Genomic DNA, 25,040 nt, shown 5'->3' on the forward strand with positions numbered 1-25,040 from the left:
TACGGGTGGATAAAACCTTGTTTATTCGTTGCAATAAAAACTGTAATAAATAAAATAATTTTTTGTTAAAAAAAAGTTGAAGAACAAAACCATCATCTTAAAACTTAAAATCTTTAACCCTTAAGAACAAGTCCATCAAGTGGAAAGGGACAGTTGTTGAATGGCGGCTCCCTCACAAATACTTGAGGCCTGGTCTTCACCGGAGGCTGTGGTAGCGGGCGGGTTCACGGGTGACGGTGGTCTCTCTTTAGCAAGGAGATTGTTCTTCTTCAAAAAGCAGGCCTCCTGATAGGGCGGACGGATAGGAGGTTGATTTGGGGGCACATAGCTGTATTCTTTTCCAGTATCCAGCTACGGGGAAAGAGACGAGAAGAATGTAGTCCCGGTATCATCATAGGCAGAGAGAAGTCACGAGGACGAGGTTCTTACCTGTAGAGGATAAGTCTTGTCCGAGTCATATGCACTCAGGTCTCCGCAGGCCAAGAAGGGAACGATCACACGGTTAGGACCCTCCAGCTGGTTGAAATCCATATCTAATGAGAAAAACCCGTTATAATGGTGTATAAGCTACCTGCTGGGGCTTCCAACAGTGGGAACTTAAAAATCACATTCTCAAGGTACATCCACCTACACCCACGATCCCACCAGCAGGTAATTCCAAATGGTCATGATAAGGTTATATAACCAGATCTATAAAGGTCACGTTTCTATGCTCTGGTCCGAGTCAACATGACACCTATGTATTCAGCACTCACCATAGCAGTGGTCCAGCAGAGGATTAGACATGTTGGGTATGTATCCCTCGGGTGGGCTGTATCCCTGACATACAACAAACGCCTCTGTACAGGAGAAAAGTTAACAGAATAGTGAAGCATCAGCTTATAAATGGAAACCATACTGGCTGCTACAAGCAAGTGGTTTACTTACGTAGGGGCCCATACAGTTCTAATAGATGTCTATTAGTCAGTCAAGAAGCCTCAATACACCGGCCAAGCGCGGGGCTTTTCTGCTCTGCATAATAGTGCACCAGGCCCTCCTTTTATCACATACATATATCCTAAAGGCCCCCCATAGATATTAAAGTCATTTTCCAGTATGTAGATACTGATGATCTATCCTCAAGATAGATCATCCATATAAGGACTCATTCACACAACCGTATCAGTTTTTTGCGGTCCACAAATCGCAGATCCACAAAAAAAACGGATACTGGCCGTGTGCCTTCTGCATGTTGCCAATTAGATTGTCTTTCTCCTGTGTAGAAATGCCTATTCTAGTCTGCAATTACGGACAAGAATAGGACATGTTCTATCTTTTCTGTGGGGCCACGGAACGGAAGTATGGATGCGGACAGGACTCAGTGTGCTTTCCCGCATTATTTGCGGCCCCACTGAAATGAATGGGTCCGCACCCGTTCCGCAAGGACAGAAATATAAGGTCGTGTGAATGGACCTTAGAAAAGCGGGGGGGGGGGGTTTCCTGCAAAAACTATAATCACTGTTGAGAATTAGACGCTTAAATGAAAACAAAAAAACTTTATTTAATAAATATTTTAAAAGGGCAGGTACTACCCGCAAGTAACTAACGCCAACCAAAGGGTTAATTAATTAAAAAATTACCCAAATTAGTGTGGACACTTAACCCTCCAAGTCATCATCACCCCTAAGCCTGATGGGTGTTATTGCAGAACCAAGGAAAGGGTCAGAGGGGGGAAAGCGATTCCCTTGTGTCCACAACTAATGAATCACAGGGGTGCAGCCGCTCCTAGTCCCTCAATCACCAGCCTTAAGGGCCCTTTACATGGGCCGAGAACGGCACAGATTATTGCCAACGAGCATAGTACGCAAAAGAGATTGTTTACCGGCAGCAGATCATGTCGTGTAAACACGATCTCCTGCCGGCAAACGACGAGTCCTTATGGGGAAGAGTGACGGCATTAGCGATCGCTCCTCCCCATACTCTGGAGGAGATTGGTGGATGTAAATGCAGCGGTCTCCTCCACTAGCGATCAGCAGATTGTCGGGAAGTAACGCTTCCTTCCCGACAATCTGCTGTAATAATGTTCTGTGTAAAGGGACCTTTAACTGCGAGTCGTGCAGGTCCAGTTATACCACAGGGCACAGAGACGATCGCCTCCTCGTTCCTGTGTTGGGGTGCAGTTTCCAGTAATTGATTAACCCCCCCCCCGCCAACTGATGTGCAGGGTTGCTATTGTCGCTCGTCTATCTCAAAGTCAATCCATTTTATCTGTGATGCTCACTCTATCTACATGGCTCTACGCTTTTCTGCACTAAGACTGTGTATCATCAGGAGCCCCTGAGCTTAGGCTACTTTCACACTTGCGGCACGAACCTCCGGCAGGCTGTTCCGTCGGGTGAACAGCCTGTCGGATCCGCCCTGCCGCTAGTGAATGTGTGCCCCCAGTCTGCCGCTTTGTCCCTATTGACTATAATGGGGGCGGGGGCACGGCATCGCGCGGCGAGAGGCTGCCAGAATAAATGTCGTAGTTTTATTCCAGCAGCCTCTCGCCGTGCGCTCCCGTGCCTCCGCCCCCATTATAGTCAGGACGGATCCGACAGGCTGTTCACCCGACGGAACAGTCTGCCCGAGGTCCGTGCCGCTAGTGTGAAAGTAGCCCAAGATAGTAATAAATTCACAAAGCAACATTGCGCTCGCCACTTAACATGTTCAGTGCCAGCACCTCCGGTACTATTGTGGCTGTAAGGCGGCCACCGGAACCGAATCCTTTTATGGGGTGAAGTCCCGCCAATCCTCAGGACCGAACCCACGATACAGCGAACCATAGGGAGAGGGGAGAATCCATCAGGTCACTCCCCTCCCACATGAATCGCCGTGCCCATCATCGTGCAGGTCCAGTACAGAGTATGCAACTCCTCATGTTAATGCAGGGACTAGAAGCTGCAAAAACTATACTATATCAAGGACGTGCTGGAAGCGTAAGGCTCCGTCCACTGTATAGTTTCCAGCTCCGGAGTAGTGAAGCTCAGTTCTCATTCATTTGAATGGCAGATGAGCTGCAGTACCCCAGCACAGCTACTACACATCGGACAAAACCTACAGCTCCGTCCACTGTAGGACATCTGCTGCTACCAGTTGATGGTGGGGATCCCGGTGCCAGCTCCCCACCAATCTGATATTGATGACCCATCCTGAGGACAGATCATCATAATCTACTTACTGGAAAATTGGTACGGGAGCCTTTAAGCTATATGTATGTAATAAAGGGAGGGTCTGGCTGAAGACCACCTATTATTATCTAGAGCAGAGGGTCACTTCTGTTTCTACATGACTGCTCTGTATTCAGTGCTGCAGCCCGTGTGGTAGCAGATCACCTGCAGAGTTATAGCGGCTTCTTATTACAGTACATGTGGCGGTGATCTCCATTTGTTATAAAATCCTCAGATTTCTGTGCATGTCCCTCCCCTGAATGACGGCTTCCCCAGCATAAACACGTGGCTTACCTATGCTGGAATTCCGGCTGCTACGAGGCTTGGCGCATGTAACTTCGCGGAAAAAGATCTTGAGCTGGGAGTAAAGGAGCGTGACGTCTTTTCCACGAAAAATCTAAAAACAGGATATTAAATCCACGATTTTCTCAGGAAGGGACGAGAGATCGGAGTTAACAGGTTACCCACCTTAGCCACCAATGTGCCCCCTGCTCTCAGAACATGGGTTGTGATGTTTAAAGCCTGTGAGAAAATCGGATACGGCATTATTACAATTGGAGCGTTCTGAACAGAAATCATAACCCCCCCCCCCAATAATACTGCATAACTCGGCCAAAATACCATTCAGCATAATGGAAAAGCTGGATAACAACTTGTGTTCTTATTGGTTGTCGTCCACCTTGTTGTGCTTTTTCATAAGTGTAAACAGTTATATCTACTTATTTTAGTTATAATGGGTATTCATTGCCTTTAAGAGCAATGTTGATTTATATTCACTATTTTGTATGGATTTTCATGTAGGCCGAAGTAAGTCCATGCGAAGATTACTGCGCCGTTCAAAGAGCTAGTGTTATTCTAACAATCTATTATACATTTAGACAGTTAGAAGATACACGGCACCTGCAGATGTAGAGGCTTCATTGCATTTGTTATCTGGACATGAATTCCACAGTGTGAGAAATGTCTAGATGTTCCTCAAAGTATACATTCATGTACCAAAGTTTGTCCCTCGGCTCTAAGACAAGGCCTCCAGATGTCAGAGGTGTGTAGTATTAAAAATATCAGGCATGTATGAGTTAACCCTTAATGGTATGATGCTTATAGCTTATACAACAGTGCCACCTAGATATGAGCAGTTAATACTACACCAGTTGCAAAAGTGTATTCTGGGTAGTATTATGACGTCACGTTCCTTATCAATGCACACGCCTATCCAACAATGATTGGAAAGTTCCAAACTAGGAAGGTGTGTTCATCTGATAAGTTTTGGGTTAATAAACCAGATTCCAAAAAGAAAAAAAAAGAAGAGGAGGACAGAAAGAGAAAAAAAAAACAAAGAAAGAAAGGGAGATCTCTGGAGAAAGATTTGGATTATCAGAAAAACTCTTGAGAGCTGACTGCCCCAAGACTCTGCACATCACTTGACCCTTGGGTAATGTATATTTTTGGTTTTATGTAGTATTGATGTAAATTAATTGGCTTGATACTTAGCCAGATACCTGCCCATTTGCGGACGTGTAACGCTGATTGCTACATCAATATTTTCTCTTATTTTCAGTTACGATGCATATAACTGAATAAAGGGGATAATATTGGAGAAACTCTCTGTTGGGAATATTTATATTCCCTGGTTTGATATCAAGCCAATAATTTATAAGTTTTGTTGCAATACTACCCCATATCTGAGATTGGTCATCATTTTGGGCAGAGCAAGGGCTCGTATCTGTCATTTTCTTGATTGAGTTTTTGCGCATATTTATATCTCTCACAATTTTAAAGCCGTATTGCATAATATTCTTGTGTTGGTTGAGTAGTGTTTTGTTGGCATCATATAGTGGCGAATTCTGGGTGCTGCATATCATTGTATATTATTGAAATTTACGTTTATAAATTTTTGATTGTATTTTAAACTATTGTATAATAAACCATTTATATTTTTGCATAGATGCTTGTACCCTGTTTTACTGATTGCACAAAATAATTAGGTTCTCGATCGAACTCTTGGAGGTGTATATATGTCCACCTTGCGGATCAATATCATTTGCATAATTTTTCTTTTGATCAGAGATATATATATATATAGATCATTTGCTTTATATACCCGACAACCTTCACATAAAAATTATACCTGAAAAAAAAAAAAAAATCATTAAGGGCACATCACTGGAGAATCCCTTTAAAGGAGTTTTTGCATGAAGACAACCTCTCTCTATTAGGGCACATGGACACAATAGAGATTCCTCCCTCAAAAATCCAGAATAAAGACAAGCTCCATCCAAGTGGCTCATGTTCTGGTAGGCTTGAGCTATAACAAGACGGGACTATCATCAGAATGACTGCCATATAATACTACCTTGCCCCTAGACCTGCCATCTTAGCGCACAGATGGCCACAGGCTTGTGTTGTGGTTCTGCGCTGTGCCACTACCGAGAGGTGATTACAGCCTTAACAGAAGCCATCCATCCAAGTACTTCCCTGAGGATGGACGGGGTAAGTTATCGGGGTAGGACACTCACCGCCAGCAGGAGCTGTGCCTGAATGTATTCATCGATATCATGCAGTCCAGTAACTACCGGAAGAGAGACATCAAGTAAAATAATGTCATCCTAACAAAGCTGAGATGGTGGGGGGAGTAAAGAGAAGGGGGTTTGGAGAGATATCCATTATTACCATCGGGTGCCCCATCACACACCACAAGATCCGCAGGCTGGCCCTCAAAATGTCGGATGATCTCATGAGCTGTGGAAACCTGAAAGAAGTAGGAAACCAAAAGAGCTTACAATTTACATTGTATCTTGGTAATAAGTTTCCTTTAGGCCTCATGCACATGACCATATGTACTTTGCAAATTGGGGATCTGTGAAAAACGGATACCTTCCATGTCGCATCCACCGACTTCTGTGGGTCCATGGTCTGCGTTTTGCAGCCAAGTTTAGGACTTGATCCATCTTTTTGTAGAATGGACATACGAAGAGCACACAGATCATCCGCAAAAAGACAGAAATGCGGACCACAGACCCATTGAAGCGAAAGGGTCCGCCAAAAAAAAAAAGGTAGACGGCACAAGGTCCACATCCGTATATTGCCGATCCCGCAAAACGGACATAGTCATGTGCTTAAGGCCTTAACGGGGTTGCCCAGGATTCTAAAAAGATGGCGGCTTTCTTCCAAAAACAGCGCCACACCTGTCCATATACGTTGTGTCTGGTACTGCAGCACAGCTCCACTGAAGGGACTGGAGCGCAGCTGTAATACCACTCAAAACCAGTGGACAGGTGTTGCACTGTTTCTAGAATAAAGCAGACATTCTCTTCCAATTGGGAACGCTCTTTAAGACGATGAAGGATTCTTTCACAAAAAAAATAAAATGACCTTGGTAATATCTCCTTGGATCTGGATTACTCCAGGCAGAGGAGCCATGGCTTGAAGATCCACTGCTACAATCTTCACCTCAGAGGTCTCATTGCTGGACCTGGCAGGGGGGGGGGGGACAGGAGAGACGATGCACTGGTTATTTCCGGCGGGTCCTACAACCCTCGTGTGTTAGACGTGACAGAGACAGCGCCATTCACCTGAGCTTCCTGCTGAGGACCTGGCTCCAGCTGCCAGGGGCCGCACATAGGTCCACCGCTCTCTGGACTCCTGCGAGAGAAACACAAGACTCAGCTCAACTTGTCCCCATGTCATTGTGACGTATCAGCGTCCATAGACATAAGAGGCAGATCTGCCGTTCAGGAATCTGGAAAAGCTGGGTGCACGGAATCAGACAGAAGAGACACCACCGAATACCTTGGAAAAGCTGATACTCCTCGTCCAGCTGCAGCAGCTTGAAGGCACTGCGCGCCCGCCAGCCTTCTTCTTTGGCCAGTCGGTAGTAAATGTCCCTCTTGTCCTTCGAAGACCGACCCATGATGTCCCTTCTAGAAGGGGAAAAGTCCCTGTAATGTATATACTGTAGTATATCAATAACAACCCCCATGTCCCTCTACATGTAAGGGCCCCACAAACTGACCTTAAAGGGGTTGTCTGGCACTGGAGCATCCTCCCGCCGTCCTGAACATTAAAAAACCCACACACCCGTCTGCGGTGCTGCTGCTACTCCTCCATATTTGGCCTCGGCAGGACCAGGAAGCAGTTTGGTCCCAATTACAGGCCTCAGCGGCTTGAACACTACGTCAAAGCAGTCAAGTCAGTGTGACTGATTGGCTGCAGCGGTCACAGGACCGAACAGCTTTCTGGTCCGGCAGGCAACGGAGCAGCGATGGGAGAATGGACAAGTGTGTGGGGTTTTTTATGGTCAGGGGAGGACCCCAGGGGTTGTTAGGGCCAAGGAGGCAGGACAACCCCTTTAACTGCACATATATCTTACCTGCAGAGGACAGTCTCCAATATACTTACCAGCCTGAAGCTGCACGCATCGGCTGGTCTGGGCCTGGTCTCTTCTGAAAATCCAACATCCGCTGACGTCACGTCCTTTACCAGGTTTCTGGCCTGGGCTATGGACAGGACGTCACTTCCGCTGTGGACAGGGACAGATCTACTCCTCTCCTTGGTCCTGACTCCACCTCATCGGCGCATGTGCCACAGCCCAGGTCGGAAAGCTGGCGAAGGACGTGAACATCAGCAGATGTAGGATTTTCTGGAGAGGAGCGCCACATGAACGCTTCCCGAGCGTTCGATCCATGCAAGTATATAACAATTTTCTTTCTACAGGTGAGATATGAGTAATTTAAGCAGATATTAAAGAACCTCTGCTAGCTGTCTGTGAATGGAAGCACTCTTGTTTACATGCTGAGCTAGTCCTGCTAACTGCTGGAGGAGTTGTTACAATGTACCAGCCTAAGCAATCCTCTGTGAAACCTTGGGGAAAGTGTACATTATAAATAATGGGACGTGGCAGGTAACAGCGGCATACATGAAAGGAAGAGGGGGTTCAGTAAAATCCTGGGGTTCAGTGCGGTACAGCATGCACTCACCTCCTGCAGTGGCTCTCAGACAGCAGAGAAATCTGTCGGCGGGGCTTATGACCTTTCAGCCTCTATAGCGGTCTGCCTCCAACAAAATGGCCGCCCTATAGGATTCGCGCTCTAGTTTTAGAAGTGAAGACTTTCACCAAACTTTATTTATACTAACACAGACGCAGGTCCCCTAAGCTAACGACAGCGGAAGTGTCGTTGTCATGGAAACATTCAAATAACTTTATTTAGATTGACAAAGGCGGATGTTTTCGTTGACATGGCGGACCTAGGCCGGCAGTTACAGGAGTACGTGGCTCAGAATAAAGCCGGGGGCAGTGGCAGTTCTGCGGCTTCTTCCTCGGGGGAGCGGCAGAGTTCTGAGCCGGGATGGAGGGCCTGGTTTTCGCCTCCCAGCGGCGGCCTGTCCTGGTCCTGGAGCGCTCTGGATCCGGACCCTTTCCTGCCGGGGATGTCCGGGACGCAGAGATTGATGGCGGCTGCTGTGTGTGCGGCCATGGCGGCTCTGTGCTTCGGCCTGGCCGCGCTGTATGTGCCGCTGCTGTTACTCCGGGCTCGGAAGTTCGCCATGCTCTGGTCTATGGGGTCGGTTTTGGGTCTCGGTTCCGTCAGCCTCCTGCGGGGCCCCAGCCGCCTGCTCCGGGAGCCGGACCCCTGGACCTTCTTCTACCTGGCGGCTCTCGGCGGCACGCTGTACGCGGCCCTGGGCTTCCGGAGCACCCCGCTCACCTTGCTGGGAGCAGTGGTTCAGGTCATCGCCGGCGCTGCCCTCCTGCTGGGAATGTTACCGGGCGGCGCCGCTGGGAGGCGCTACATCAGCGGCCTGTGCGGGAGTCTGATGCGGAAAGGAGTCTCCAAAGCCCTGCCTGTGTAATATCCGCCCGGGGCCCAGCGTGAAGATGTGGACTGTGGGTCTCTGTTAATTTGGGACCCAGGACTGTGTCCCCTGGAAAGCTATAGGCTGTATTGTGGCCCCTCATTGGAGCTTTGACTATGGCCTCTGTGAAGCTGAAGACTCTGGACCAAGAGTCCCTGTTAATCTCAGGGTTCTGAACTGTGGCCCCTGTGAAGCTGAAGTCTCTCTGTGGCCCCTGTGAAGCTAAAGGCTCTAGACCATTGGGTCCCTGCTAGTATCATGAATCTGGACTGTGGCCCCTATGAAGCTAAGGGCTCTTTACCTGTGGCCCAATTGAAGCTGAAGACTCTAGACCGTTGGGTGCTTGTTAGTCTCAGGGTTCAGGACTGTGGCCCCTCTGAAGCCGAGGGGACTTTGTGGCTCCTGAACTGTGGCCCCTGTGTAGCTGAAGATTCTAGACCATTAGGTCCCTATTAGTCTCAGGGATCTGGACTGTGGCCCCTAGAAAGCTGAGGGCTCTTTCTGGTTCCTGATCCGTGGCCCTTGGAAAGCTGAAACCTCAGACCATTGGGTCCCTGTTCGTCTAAAGCAGTAACTTACAACCTGCCGCTCTCCAGCCGTTGCAAAACTACAACTCCCAGCATGCCATGTAGGCTGTGAGGACATGCTGGGTGTTGTAGTTTTGCAATAGCTGGAGAGCGGCAGGTTGAAGATCACCGGACTGAGGGATGCAGATTGTGGCCCCTGTGAAGCTCGGGGCTCTTTATTTTGGCTCCTGGCTGCTCTCTACCGCTAGACAATAAACTTTCTTACCAGCAGAGCTGACCGCTGTGGTGCCCGTGCCACACCGCCCGCCTGTGATTGGTCGATATCTCTCGTGATCTGGCAATGGGAATGGACGAAACAGTCACATGACACTAGACTATATCGCACCCACAGACATAACTAATCCACCCCAGAACTGGACAGACGCTGTGTTACAGGTTTGGCGCATCTTGGGCTCTTTTCCCGACACCATGTCCTGACTTATTTTGCACAAGTAAATTGCCCCCAAATTATGGTGCGCACCATTCCCAAATCTGGAGCGTTTCAGGCCTCCTCTTCGCCACACTACCTTTCTGGACGCTTCAGTCATATCTCGTTAGGTGCAATAATAAATCCGGTGCACGGCAGACTGAGCGAGGCGGCCCTCTAGCACGTGAAGCTCCGTAAGGGTCCAGTCACACGTCAGTATTTTTCTTTTCTAGACTTCTGTTTTTTGCGGATTCGTGTTTCTGCAAAAACCTTCAGTTTTTACCAATTGTGCATCCGCATCCGTTCCGTTTTTCTGCAAATAAACGGAAGGCGGAAGAATATATGTTGCTAGGGTACAAAATTTATTATTTTTTCTATTGACGCGTTCTGCAATTTTGCGAACCTGATCACTACAATGGGACCACGGACCGCATTTTGCGGACAATAGGAGGACAAGCCCCTACTATTTTTGTGGATTTGCGTAATGGAGCGGAACAACTGGCCATTGCAATAAATGGGTCCGCAAATTTTCGGAGCGGAAGAGAAAATACTGACGTGTGAATGGACCCTTAAGGAACATGAGCTCCGCGTTCAGGTCCGTTGGAAAGTTACGAGTCGCTTTCGCGTCTGCGGCTGGTTGTTCCGACCTCCAGTTCCAGCAGAGAATTGTGGGAATCGGCTGAGCAGGAACTGCAGCGGTTTCTGCCCGGCCGATTCTTGGCGTATTTTCCGGGTAGCGGCCGCCGGACCCCGTTATAATCAGTGGGGTCCTGCAGGCAAGGCTGGTCCCTATCAGAACAGCCCGCCGAATCCTCTGCCACAGATGTGAAGCTAGCCTACATAGCGCCACGCTGGACCGCCATTCTCCTAAGCTACGTTAAATAGCACTCCCTTCTATACACTGGTCAGGGTGGTCTCCTGGGTGGACTTTACCACCTCTGTTGGCTGAATACATACCGCCTGTGCAGCCAATTCAGCTCTACAGGGGCCCATTGGGGGCCCCCTTCCCAGCAGTAAAGCTGTAGCAGAAATGCACAGCTAAGCTGAGAGTGGGGCTTAGTGAGCTGATGGGGGTGGAGCTTAGCTGTGCAGTGGGGCGGGGCTTAACAGTGAGACAGGGGTCCAGAAATGCCAAGTCCCACACCCAGTGGTCTCGCCCATTGTAGACAGGCAAAGGTTTTGACTTCATGAAGCTTTGCAGCAGTTTAATATAAAAATCTATTTTTGAAGATTTATTGATTTTTCTAATAAACTTCTATTAAATTACGCAGCTGACGTTTTCTCTGCTCATTGATGTGAATGGTATTCTCTGTTCGGGTCACAGCGCCGTGCACGGGATAGTGGCTGTGCTCGGTACTGCAGTCACATGACTGAGCTGCGCCTTGGCCATGTGACCCATGGACATGACGTCACCGGAGCGCCGCAGCTGATTGGCGGGGTGCTGGCAGCAACTTTTAAATAAAAATAATTTTAAAAAAATACCACGGGCCGTTCCACGTTGACCACACTTATACTTTATCAGCGTTTTGTCACTGGAGCAAAATGTGAAATTTGTGCCACAGGCAATGATTTCAAATTGAGCCAATATGGTGAACAGCGTGGACCTGTATCCAATAGACAGGGAGGGGGGGGAGTTATCCAAAATGGAGTAATATAAAAGGGCGGCAGTCGCCATAGCAACCAGATTCCAGTTCTCATTTTACTAACATAACATAGATGGACCCCAGAACCATAGTTTAATGGCTTCTGTCCTCACACGGTGCCCTGGACTGTAGGACATCCCTAGGGAGACGCAGATGATTATTTCCTGAGGGACAGGCGCTCTCCTCCTGCTAAGGGTCAGGAGGGGTGATGGGGGTCATTCTGTGGGGTCTTCTACCCCCTGACATGAGGCCTGAGAGGGCATACATATACTGGGAGGTGGTCACTGATATTCCTGAGGTAAAACTAACAGCCAATCACACGCCAGCTTTTTATCTTCTCCCCTAAGGTTTATGGCTATAAGCTGGTTGCTGATTGGTTGGTGCGGTCTGGTGCAGATAGCTAGTTATCCTTCTATAAAACTACAACTCCCATTGTGTGCTCACTATCGGCAGCTGTAGACCACAGCATCAGGTGACAAATGTCTCATACCGACCTACACACAGCCTCCCTGTTACTGTACATTATTACACTCCGGTCTCACCAGTAATCCAACTAGTCAGTTCTCTGAGACAGTATCTCACATGATAGGCCTAGATACACAACTGTATAGACAGTACCTTACATGACAAACTTAGGTACACCAGTGAGTATCTCGCATGATAGGCTTAGATACACAACTGTATAGACAGTACCTTACATGACAAGCTTAGGTACACCAGTGAGTATCTCACATGACAGGCTTAGATACACAACTGTATAGACAGTACCTTACATGACAAACTTAGGTACACCAGTGAGTATCTCGCATGATAGGCTTAGATACACAACTGTATAGACAGTACCTTACATGACAAGCTTAGGTACACCAGTGAGTATCTCGCATGATAGGCTTAGATACACAACTGTATAGACAGTACCTTACATGACAAGCTTAGGTACACCAGTGAGTAACTCACATGATAGGCTTAGATACACAGCTGAAGAAACAGTATCACACATGATAGGCTTAGATACACAACTGTATAGACAGTATCTCACATGATAGGCTTAGATACGCAACTGTATCTATACAACTGTATCTAGACAGTATCTCACATGATAGGCTTAGGTACACCAGTGAGTATCTCACATGATAGGCTTAGATACACAGCTGAAGAGACAGTATCTTACATGATAGGCTTAGGTACGCCAGACAGTATCTCACTTGATAGGCTTAGATACACAGCTGAAGAAACAGTACCTTACATGACAGGCTTAGGTACAGCTGACAGTATCTCACATGACTTAGATACAGCATAGAGACCAGTATTTACAATGCCAAATTGGCACAGTTAAATGGCACCCTTTATGGTGCGGTTTGTAGGACTGTGCGGCCAAAATCAAGATGGTTGGCAAGTACGGCTACAGTAGCTCACCAGACAGTATCGCACAGGATAGGATTAGATACACCTGTTCAGCAGACAGTATCCCATAGGATAAGATTAGATACACAGCTGAAGTGACAGTATCATACATGATAGGCCTTGATAAGTGGTAGGCAATTAAGAGTGCCGTGTTTGTGTGAGGGGAGGCGGGGCTTTAATTATTTAAACCTGGCTCTCCTGCCCCCACTTGTTGGTTCGAATGCTTTCGAATCAGCTCGTGGGTTGGCTGTCCTTCCAGAGAGGTCGCGTGTCTTGTTGTTAATTCGTGTGGTCAGCTGCGTCGGGCTCATCGCTGCGGAGTATAGGTAGGCCGGGGGGATGCCCATCCGTCTCGTTTATTTATGTCATGTTACGCGGCCGAGGGTGGCCGCGGTCCCCAGCCGCACCTGGGACTGCCCGCACTTTCCGATCCGGTTTAAGGCTCCCCTGCTCACATGCAGCGCCCCCCAGGCTAACGGTGCAATAGCCTCCTCGGTCACCCCTCACCTGTTGCTCCGCTGCGGCCAGTCGCACTCCCGCTCATACCATGGCGCGCAGCGCATCGCTCACGCCGCCCACCGGCTTCACAGTGTGGCTTACTGCCCTTCGGCGCTCCAGCAGGTTCTTAGCTGAGTGAGGGCGACACCTACAGGGAGACCATTCTTACAGGTTTAGTGTAAAACATATGAGTGGGTGGATTTTATATAATGTGCCATCGGCCCAAATAACTAGTTAAATTTTCATGCATCCTGTATAGCAAACAGATCAGGAATGATACTCTGAATTCAATGATTTATCAAACTGTATACATGTATGGGACATAATACCAGAATGCAACATCATTTGCAGATCTATTTGGTTAATGGATGAACTAGATAACTAGTAAACAGTAGGAAGAAGCAGATAACATGTTGGTACCGCTCTATAAAACCAGATGCACTCAGTGTTTCGTCATGTAGGGCCTGACACAGTGGTAGTGACATTCCTAACCTATATCCACCTAAGTTAATGAGTAATTTTTTATTTTTTTTAAAAACATGAGGTAAGCTGGAAATGCCATAGGTCTTAACACACCTGAGACAGGTGAAAGTGTCACCAGTTACTGGTACTGCAGTCCAGGTACTGGGCTCCTTGCTCAGCACTAGTGTCTAGGTACTAAGGCAGGCGTCAGTTGGTTAAAAAAAAAAAAAAAAAAAAAGGGCTTTATTAAATAAGGGGGTTCAAGGAAGGGGGATTGCCACTACGCCTCGGGCACGTAGCCTGGCCGCCCATAGCACATACGGTACGTGGGGAGTTAGTGGCTCGGGTCGGGGCACAGCCGCGATAAGCCGGTGGATATTTAGGGAGCAGTTGCGTGGGTGAAGGATCACTCAGCCGGGGTTCGCGCACTCACATGTCTGTCCTTGTTTATTCAGGTCCACAGGTGGTTGGCTACTTTTCCATTCTGCAGGGTTTGTGGCTGTCATGGCCGCCAGGTGAGTCAGGTGTGGTGCGCATGCGTGGGCCACCCCTTTACTCCCGCGTGGACTTAGGGGACTGGGTATGGTGGCCTATCTAAGCTCAGGCCACTGACGCATGTCTTGCAGGGTGGCGCCTACAGTCGTTGCCTTTGGTGGGAAGTTGTAAAAAAATATATATATATAATTGTTGGTTTGCCAGGTCTGTCACGACTAGAGACTCGTTATAAAGTCCTGCCACGACTGCAGGCATTAGTCTGTCACGACTACAGACTTGTTATGAAGCCCTGCCACGACTGCAGGCATTAGTCTCATGTCAACAGACTCGTGAGGTAATACTACCACGTCTACAGGCAATGGTCTGTTACCGCTACTCTCGATGTAGGGTCCCCTCACGACTACAGGGGCTAGTCGGTCACATCCACAGACTCGGTCGCACTCCCGTTGACTACAGGCACTGGGTGGGCATCTACGGGTAGTTGCGTCACGTCTACGCACGCGGGTCAGCCTTCACGGTCACAGGTAGGTCCGGTCAGGCTTCAGTCTCCCAGTGGGTTCCAGTCACAACAACCAGCCCCTAGGTGAGGGGGGGCACTCCCGCATCGGCGCACAATGTCAGGGAGCTGTGTGGCTCCTCACGCGGCACACGATTCAAACCAGCGGTAAAGGAAGGGCTCCCTCTGATCCGGTGCACATTACCAGGGAGCAGCGTGAGCTCCCCACGCGGCTGGGGGTAAAGGCTCCTCATCTTCAATAAAGTCTGGCACGGGCCGCCGTGCCGTTAGGTAGGCAGAGATCAGGGGAAGGAGTACTAGACTCGGTCAGGGGGAGCAGATCATAGGCGGTGGCTGGCTTCCTGCTGCCGGCCGTACATAAGGTTCCAAGGGGGTCATTTAGGCACAGGATGTTAGTTAGTCCGTGCAGGTGATCTGCGTTATACCATGCTCTTCATGCTCGTACTCAGAGCTGTGCCCATACGGGAGCTGCTTAAGTGGTTTATAGTATAAAAAAATAAAATAAAATTGGAGTCTCTCACGCATGGCTTCCCCGTTTTAGGTTACACATATGACTCCGCCATTAGTCTCTCACGCATGGCTTCCCCGTTTTAGGTTACACATATGACTCCGCCATTAGAGTCTCTCACGCATGGCTTCTCCGTTTTAGGTTTACACATATGACTCCGCCATTAGAGTCTCTCACGCATGGCTTCTCCGTTTTAGGTTTACACATATGACTCCGCCATTAGAATCTCTCACGCATGGCTTCTCCGTTTTAGGTTACACATATGACTCCGCCATTAGAGTCTCTCACGCATGGCTTCTCCGTTTTAGGTTACACATATGACTCCGCCATTAGAGTCTCTCACGCATGGCTTCTCCGTATTAGGTTACACATATGACTCCGCCATTAGAGTCTCTCACGCATGGCTTCTCCGTTTTAGGTTTACACATATGACTCCGCCATTAGAATCTCTCACGCATGGCTTCTCCGTATTAGGTTACACATATGACTCCGCCATTAGAGTCTCTCACGCATGGCTTCTCCGTTTTAGGTTACACATATGACTCCGCCATTAGAGTCTCTCACGCATGGCTTCTCCGTATTAGGTTACACATATGACTCCGCCATTGGAGTCTCTCACGCATGGCTTCTCCGTATTAGGTTACACATATGACTCCCCCATTGGAGTCTCTCACGCATGGCTTCTCCGTATTAGGTTACACATATGACTCCGCCATTAGAGTCTCTCACGCATGGCTTCTCCGTATTAGGTTACACATATGACTCCGCCATTAGAGTTTCTCACGCATGGCTTCTCCTTTTTAGGTTTACACATATGACTCCGCCATTAGAGGCTCTCACGCATGGCTTCTCCGTTTTAGTTACACATATGACTCCGCCATCTGAGTCTCTCACGCATGGCTTCTCCGTTTTAGTTTTACACATATGACTCCGCCATTAGTCTCTCGCGCATGGCTCCGCCATTAGTCTCTCGCGCATGGCTTCTCCGCTTTAGATTTACACAGATGACTCTGGGGGCCTATCACTCACCTATTGGGCTTTGTCGGGGTTTTGCCACTCTCAATTAACCACCTCCGGACCGCTGTACGCACAGACGCGTCCTGGAGGTGGTTGTTTAATTCCTCCTGGACGCGCCGGCGCGTCCTCTCGCGAGACGCGAGATTTCGGTCACAGCCAAAGTTCGAGGAGTATTTCATCAGCAACCTGCCAGCCAATGATCGTCGCTGGCAGGTTGCTGATTTTTAAAAAATCGAATCACAAGCCAGATAACAGATCATATTAGTAAATATGATCTGTTATATGGCTTCTCTGCTCCTCTGCTGGTCCTTTTCGTCGGTTGGATCCAGCAGAGAAGCAGACATCACTGTGAGTACACACCAAACACTGCCCTTAGCCCCTGATCACCATCCATCACCCCCATCATCCAAATTAACCCCTTGATCGCCCCCTGTCAATCACTTAGTGAAAGACAAAAAGTGATCAGTGTAAACTGACACTTTTTTTTTTCACTAGTATTGGCTGTTAGGTTTTAGGGATAGTTTAGGCCCCTTGGTTAGGTAGTTAGCGTCAGTTAGCGCCCACCCCACCGCACCGCAGTCACTTTTATTCGCTGTTTAGCGTATCGCTAATCAGCATTTGTACTTTTATAGTATCTGTAAGTGATCAAAACTGATCACGGTCAGATCTATAATAGTATTAGTGTCACTTTAGTTCGCCCTCCACCCAAAACGCAGTGTTTGCCCGATCAGGCCTGATCGGTCGCCCACACGTGCGTTCACCCACGCCCGCCCCACCGCAGTGACAAAAAATATATTTTTTTTGATCACTGCACATTCACTTTACACGCTCTGCGGCGATAAAAAAATCAGTTTTGATATTTTTTATCAACCGCAGCGGCCTCCGGTACTTCGCTAGCCTCCCCTTTGTAAGACAGGCTTGCTTTTTTTCTTGGGTAGTCTCAGGGAATACCCCTAAATTTAGTAGTCCAAATGTCAAACAGGGGGTATTCTTCTGAAGAGGCCTACAGGATTCTGACCCAGTCGGATGAGGAGTGGGAACCCTCATCTGACGAATCTAGCGGGTCAGAATATGAACCTGTAGAAAGCAGTGGCTCTCTGACCCAAAGTTCGGACGAGGAGGTTGAGGTCCCTGGCAGCACCAGGCGTACCCGGCCCCGTGTCGCTAGACCACAGGTTATGCAGGATCCGCTTCAAGAGCAGCAGAGTGGGGCTGTCGCTGCCGGATCACGTGGTGAGGCATACACCAGCAGCGCAGCCCTTCCTGGACCTAGTACCAGCACTGCCGTACAACATGGTGAAGTAGCGAGCACCAGAAGGGCAGTTGAAGCTGGTACGGTGGCACGTGCACTAGTTACCCCGTCGCAGCCACCACACAGACAGGCCCGTAGAGCCCCTAGAATCCCTGAGGTGCTGGCAAACCCTGATTGGCAGTCACCAACTTCAGCCGCACCAGTAGTTCCCCCTTTCACCGCCCAGTCTGGAGTTCGGGTTGAGACGGCTCAGATCAGTACGGCCCTGGGATTTTTTGAGCTGTTCTTGACTGCGGAGCTCTTGGACTTAGTCGTGGCAGAGACCAACCAATATGCCACACAATTTATAACCGCAAACCCGGGAAGCTTTTATGCCCAGCCTTTCCGGTGGAAACCAGTCCAAGTTTCCGAACTTAAAATTTTTCTGGGCCTTCTCCTCAACATGGGCCTGACAAAAAAGCATGAATTGCGGTCATATTGGTCAATGCACCCAATTCATCACATGCCCATGTTCTCTGCTGCTATGTCCAGGACACGATTTGAGGCCATCCTGCGTTTCCTGCACTTTAGCGACAACACCACCTCCCGTCCCAGAGGCCACCCAGCTTTTGACCGGCTCCACAAAATTCGGCCCCTCATAGACCATTTCAACCAGAAATTTGCAGATTTGTATACCCCTGAGCAAAACATCTGCGTAGACGAGTCCCTAATACATTTTACCGGGCGCCTTGGCTTTAAACAATACATCCCAAGCAAGCGTGCCCGGTATGGGGTCAAATTGTATAAGCTCTGTGAAAGGGCCACAGGCTATACCCACAAATTTCGGATCTATGAGGGAAAAGATCAGACCCTGGAGCCGGTCGGTTGCCCTGACTACCTGGGGAGCAGTGGGAAGACAGTCTGGGACTTGGTGTCACCCTTATTCGGCAAGGGGTACCATCTTTATGTGGACAATTTTTACACAAGTGTGGCCCTCTTTAGGCATTTGTTTCTAGAACGGATTTGCGCCTGTGGCACCGTGCAAACTAGTCGCGTGGGCTTCCCCCAACGGCTTGTAACCACCCGTCTTGCAAGGGGGGAGAGGGCTGCCTTGTGTAACGAAGAACTGCTCGCGGTGAAATGGAGAGACAAGCGTGACGTTTACATGCTCTCCTCCATTCACGCAGACACGACAATACAAATTCAAAGGGCAACCCGTGTCATTGAAAAGCCCCTCTCAGTCCACGACTATAATGCGCTCATGGGAGGGGTGGACTTCAATGACCAGATGTTGGCTCCCTATTTAGTTTCCCGCAGAACCAGACGCTGGTATAAGAAGGTGTCTGTATATTTAATTCAATTGGCGCTCTACAATAGTTTTGTTCTCTACAGTAAGGCTGGGAGAACACGATCCTTCCTCAAATTCCAGGAAGAGATCATCGAGAACCTCCTTTACCCAGGAGGTTCCGTGGCCCCATCCACCAGTGTAGTTAGCCGTCTACACGAGCGACATTTCCCCAGTGTCGTTGCTGGTACCTCAACCCAACCGCCACCCCGAAAAAAATGTCGTGTCTGTAGCAGGAGTGGAATAAGGCGTGACACCCGCTATTTCTGTCCTGACTGTCCGGACCACCCTGCCCTATGCTTAGGAGAGTGTTTCCGGAAGTACCACACACAGGTACACCTAGCATAGGGATCACATCTCACCAGGACAGGCACACAGGGCTATTAGGGCCCTTTCTCTCACAGCTGCTGCAAACCTCTCCTTTCACCTGGGATAAAGTGCATAACGTACTTCGCCACATCTTTGGGCGATTTGCGCTTTGCACATTGTCCCATGGGGAAGGAGAGGTTTGTTCTATAAAGGTAAAAAAAAAAAAAAAATTACCGGTAAGTAAAAAAGTTAATATGTTCTGTTCTAAAGTTAATAAAGTTATTGCTTTGCGGCCTGGTTTTTTCTTTTTTGTTTTGTTTTTTTTACCTTCCAGGTGGACCATCCGATCGACCAGCTGCAGCACTGATGTGCATTCGGACAGAAGCATTGCGCTGCTGTCAGATTACACGCAAGTCGGTGTATGCGGCGCTGCAAGACGAGATTTCTCCTCTGCAGTAAAAGATATGTTTGCCGAGGCATATGAGCTGAGGAGGTGGCGGTGTTCATATACTTTGGCAAACACTTTGTATATATAAAAAAAAAAATCCCGGCAATGATTTATTCATCCACATCGATTGATGTGAATGGAGAAATCGGGTTTGCCAGGGCATACGAGCTAAGTGGGTATGGATGTTGGGCGGAGCTCCTATGTCCTGGCAGACGCCTTTCCCCTCCTTTTTCTTTTTTTGGCAGAGATTTTTTCATCCACATTGATCGATGCGAATGAAGAAATCTGTGCCGTTCATTTTTTTCTTTCAGCCCAGAGGCTGAACGGAAAAAAAAAATCTCATTACCCGTATGCTCAATATAAGGAGAATAGCAGAAACTCCTAATGCTGGGCATACATGTAATGATTGCGGAGACCCTCAAATGCCAGGGCAGTACAAACACCCCACAAATAACACCATTTTGGAAAGAAGACACCCCAAGGTATTCGCTGAGGGGCATATTGAGTCCATGAAAGATTGAAATTTTTGTCCCAAGTTAGCGGAAAGGGAGACTTTGTGAGAACAAAATCAAAAAAATCAATTTCCGCTAACTTGTGCCAAAAAATTTTTTTTTCAATGAACTCGCCATGCCCCTCATTGAATACCTTGGGGTGTCTTCTTTCCAAAATGGGGTCACATGTGGGGTATTTATACTGCCCTGGCATTTTAGGGGCCCCAAAGCGTAAGAAGAATGCTGGTATCCAAATGTCTAAAAATGCCCTCCTAAAAGGAATTTGGGCCCCTTTGCCCACCTAGGCTGCAAAAAAGTGTCACACATCTGGTATCTCTGTACTCAGGAGAAGTTGAGGAATGTGTTTTGGGGTGTCTTTTTACATATACCCATGCTGGGTGAGATAAATATCTTGGTCAAATGCAAACTTTGTATAAAAAAAATGGGAAAAGTTGTCTTTGCCAAGATATTTCTCTCACCCAGCATGGGTATATGTAAAATGACACCCCAAAACACATCCCCCACCTTCTCCTGAGTACGGAGATACCACATGTGTGACACTTTTTTGCAGCCTAGGTGGGCAAAGGGGCCCACATTCCAAAGAGCACCTTTCGGATTTCACAGGTCATTTACCTACTTACCACACATTAGGGCCCCTGTAAAATGCCTGGGCAGTATAACTACCCCACAAGTGACCCCATTTTGGAAAGAAGACACCCCAAGGTATTCCGTGAGGGGCATGGCGAGTTCCTAGAATTTTTTATTTTTTGTCACAAGTTAGTGGAAAATGATTATTTTTTTTTTTATTTTTTTTTTCATACAAAGTCTCATATTCCACTAACTTGTGACAAAAAATAAAAACTTCCATGAACTCACTATGCCCATCAGCGAATACCTTGGGGTCTCTTCTTTCCAAAATGGGGTCACTTGTGGGGTAGTTATACTGCCCTGGCATTCTAGGGGCCCAAATGTGTGGTAAGGAGTTTGAAATCAAATTCTGTAAAAAATGACCTGTGAAATCCGAAAGGTGCTCTTTGGAATATGGGCCCCTTTGCCCACCTAGGCTGCAAAAAAGTGTCACACATCTGGTATCTCCGTGCTCAGGAGAAGGTGGGGAATGTGTTTTGGGGTGTCATTTTACATATACCCATGCTGGGTGAGAGAAATATCTTGGCAAAAGACAACTTTTCCCATTTTTTTTATACAAAGTTGGCATTTGACCAAGATATTTATCTCACCCAGCATGGGTATATGTAAAAAGACACCCCAAAACACATTCCTCAACTTCTCCTGAGTACGGAGATACCAGATGTGTGACACTTTTTTGCAGCCTAGGTGGGCAAAGGGGCCCACATTCCAAAGAGCACCTTTCGGATTTCACAGGTCATTTTTTACTGAATTTGATTTCAAACTCCTTACCACACATTTGGGCCCCTAGAATGCCAGGGCAGTATAACTACCCCACAAGTGACCCCATTTTGGAAAGAAGAGACCCCAAGGTATTCGCTGATGGGCATAGTGAGTTCATGGAAGTTTTTATTTTTTGTCACAAGTTAGTGGAATATGAGACTTTGTATGAAAAAAAAAACAAAAAAAAAAAAAACATCATTTTCCACTAACTTGTGACAAAAAATAAAAAATTCTAGGAACTCGCCATGCCCCTCACGGAATACCTTGGGGTGTCTTCTTTCCAAAATGGGGTCACTTGTGGGGTAGTTATACTGCCCTGGCATTCTAGGGGCCCAAATGTGTGGTAAGGTGTTTGAAATCAAATTCAGTAAAAAATGACCTGTGAAATCCGAAAGGTGCTCTTTGGAATATGGGCCCCTTTGCCCACCTAGGCTGCAAAAAAGTGTCACACATCTGGTATCTCCGTACTCAGGAGAAGTTGAGGAATGTGTTTTGGGGTGTCTTTTTACATATACCCATGCTGGGTGAGATAAATATCTTGGTCAAATGCCAACTTTGTATAAAAAAATGGGAAAAGTTGTCTTTTGCCAAGATATTTATCTCACCCAGCATGGGTATATATAAAATGACACCCCAAAACACATTCCCCACCTTCTCCTGAGTACGGAGATACCAGATGTGTGACACTTTTTTGCAGCCTAGGTGGGCAAAGGGGCCCATATTCCAAAGAGCACCTTTCAGATTTCACAGGTCATTTTTTACAGAATTTGATTTCAAACTCCTTACCACACATTTGGGCCCCTAGAATGCCAGGGCAGTATAACTACCCCACAAGTGACCCCATTTTGGAAAGAAGAGACCCCAAGGTATTCGCTGATGGGCATAGTGAGTTCATAGAACTTTTTATTTTTTGTCACAAGTTAGTGGAATATGAGACTTTGTAAGAAAAAAAAAATAAAAATCATCATTTTCCGCTAACTTGTGACAAAAAATAAAAAGTTCTATGAACTCACTATGCCCATCGGCGAATACCTTAGGGTGTGTACTTTCCGAAATGGGGTCATTTGTGGGGTGTTTGTACTGTCTGGGCATTGTAGAACCTCAGGAAACATGACAGGTGCTCAGAAAGTCAGAGCTGCTTCAAAAAGCGGAAATTCACATTTTTGTACCATAGTTTGTAAACGCTCTAACTTTTACCCAAACCTTTTTTTTTTTACCCAAACATTTTTTTTTTATCAAAGACATGTAGAACAATAAATTTAGAGCAAAATTTATATATGGATCTCGGTTTTTTTGCAAAATTTTACAACTGAAAGTGAAAAATGTCATTTTTTTGCAAAAAAATCGTTAAATTTCGATTAATAACAAAAAAAGTAAAAATGTCAGCAGCAATGAAATACCACTAAATGAAAGCTCTATTAGTGAGAAGAAAAGGAGGTAAAATTCATTTGGGTGGTAAGTTGCATGACCGAGCAATAAACGGTGAAAGTAGTGTAGGTCAGAAGTGTAAAAAGTGGCCTGGTCTTTCAGGGTGTTTAAGCACTGGGGGCTGAGGTGGTTAAACCTGTCCTATAGCACTGTTAACTATACCTGGCAGGTATTCAGCACCATTGGTACATCCTACAGCCGGACCTACCGTCACTCTTCTCCGCCCACCCGATCAAAGCGGCGTTGAAGGGTTTGCGCAAGATGTCTGTTGTGAAACGACATGTGCGTCAGCCATTTACCGATAGCTTGTTCAGGCCGTGACAGACAAACTGCAGGGTAAACCGTTCGGGCCGCAGGTTAGCGCTCTGGTAGAAACAGTCTTGTACCTGGCCTTCAATGGATTCCTCAGGTCAGGCGAGCTCATGGGCACCAATACGCTGGCTGGGTGCTTGCAGAAAGGTCAGCTCATCCGGCGCGGGTCCATCTATGTCCTCACCTTGGCCTCGTCCAAGACGTCACGGCCGGGGGAATCGGTGGCGGTCAGATACTTTCCCACGGACAGCAGATGGTGTCCGGTGCAGGCCTTGGAGGCTTGGCTGCGTAGTATTTAGTCCAAGCCGGCATGTTCTCCCGTACTCGAACTAGGCAATGCCCGGCTAACCACCGCGGCCTTTCTTACGTACATTCAGGTTTAGTTGACAGGTTCAGGGGTCGGTCCTCTCTGGATCACAGGACATTCCTTCCGCATGGGCGCGGCAGCTGCGGCGTCCATGCATAAGGTGCCAGTACATGTCATCAAACGGTTGGGTCGTCGCAGTTCCGAGTGTTCCATGCGTTATATCCCGGATCCTTAATACGAAATGTCACTGGCTTTCGAGTTTTGGTTTTGTAGTTTCTGTTATCAAAGTCTTTTCAAAACTCCTATGCATGGTTCTTTTGGCCCCTTTAGGCTACCCTTCGATAAGCAGTTCCGGCATAACTCTGCTGCTTCTAGGTAGGAGGGGGAGTATAGGCTTAGGTAGGGGACCCTCTCATCATGAGCCGATCCGAGCACAAACGAGCTCAGCAGGCATTATCACACATGATAGGCTTAGATACACCTGTTCAGCCGACAGTATCACACTTGATAGACTTAGATACACAAGCTTAGCATACACCAGACTGTATCACTCATAAGCTTAGATACTCCAGCTCAGCAATTATCACACATAATAGACTTAGATAGCCCAGCTCAGTAGATTGTATCACTCATATGCTTATATACGCCAGCTCAGCAGACTGCATTACTTATACTTAGATACTCCAGCTCAGCAAATAGTATCGCACATGATAGCCTTAGATACACCAGCTCAACAGACAGTATCACTTATGATAGATTTAGCTCAGAAGACTGTATCACTCATACGCTTAGATACACCAGCTCAGCAGACAATATCTCACATGATAGACTTAGATACAGCAGCTCAGCAGACTGCATCACAAAGGATACATTAAGATACAGCAGCTCAGCAGACAGTATCACACATGATAGGATTAGATACAGCAGCTCAGCAGACAGTATCATATACAGTCCTGATCAAAAGTTTAAGACCACTTGAAAAATGGCAAAAAAATCCTATGTAGCATGGCCGGATCTTAACAAGGTTCCAAGTGGAGCTTCAACATGCAACAAGAAGAAATGGGAGTGAGACAAAACATTTTTTGAGCATTCAATATAATGAAAACAACGAATAAACTGAAACAGGCTTCTTTTCAGGTGATCAAAAGTTTAGGACCACACCTCCAAAAAAAACCTAAACC

The 25,040-nt window shown here is 47.5% G+C and overlaps 3 protein-coding genes across 3 annotated transcripts in view; 2 read left to right on the forward strand and 1 right to left on the reverse strand.

Annotated features, from left to right (window-relative positions):
* On the reverse strand, positions 1–8,261 carry FTSJ1 (FtsJ RNA 2'-O-methyltransferase 1). Its single transcript, XM_040442152.1, has 11 exons — positions 8,165–8,261; positions 6,978–7,108; positions 6,761–6,830; positions 6,561–6,660; positions 5,859–5,937; positions 5,705–5,757; positions 3,657–3,710; positions 3,483–3,585; positions 756–839; positions 430–533; positions 1–351 (listed from the first exon to the last, which is right to left on the reverse strand). Exons 2-11 carry the CDS (start codon positions 7,096–7,098, stop codon positions 136–138), a joined length of 984 nt encoding a protein of 327 aa, XP_040298086.1. The 5' UTR covers positions 7,099–7,108; positions 8,165–8,261; the 3' UTR covers positions 1–135.
* SYCE1 (synaptonemal complex central element protein 1) overlaps positions 7,596–25,040 on the forward strand; it is a 23,445-nt gene continuing 6,000 nt past the window's right edge. Inside the window, exons 1-2 of the mRNA XM_040442153.1 lie at positions 7,596–7,768; positions 7,799–7,876. Of these exons, the coding sequence (XP_040298087.1) occupies positions 7,845–7,876 (32 nt within the window). The 5' untranslated portion in view covers positions 7,596–7,768; positions 7,799–7,844. The remainder of the gene's footprint in view (positions 7,769–7,798; positions 7,877–25,040) is intronic.
* Positions 8,338–10,989, forward strand: SFT2D3 (SFT2 domain containing 3). Its single transcript, XM_040442154.1, has one exon. It carries the CDS (start codon positions 8,424–8,426, stop codon positions 9,036–9,038), a length of 615 nt encoding a protein of 204 aa, XP_040298088.1. The 5' UTR covers positions 8,338–8,423; the 3' UTR covers positions 9,039–10,989.

Source organism: Bufo bufo, chromosome 8 (genome assembly GCF_905171765.1).
Source record: "Bufo bufo chromosome 8, aBufBuf1.1, whole genome shotgun sequence".
Lineage (NCBI taxonomy): Eukaryota > Metazoa > Chordata > Amphibia > Anura > Bufonidae > Bufo > Bufo bufo.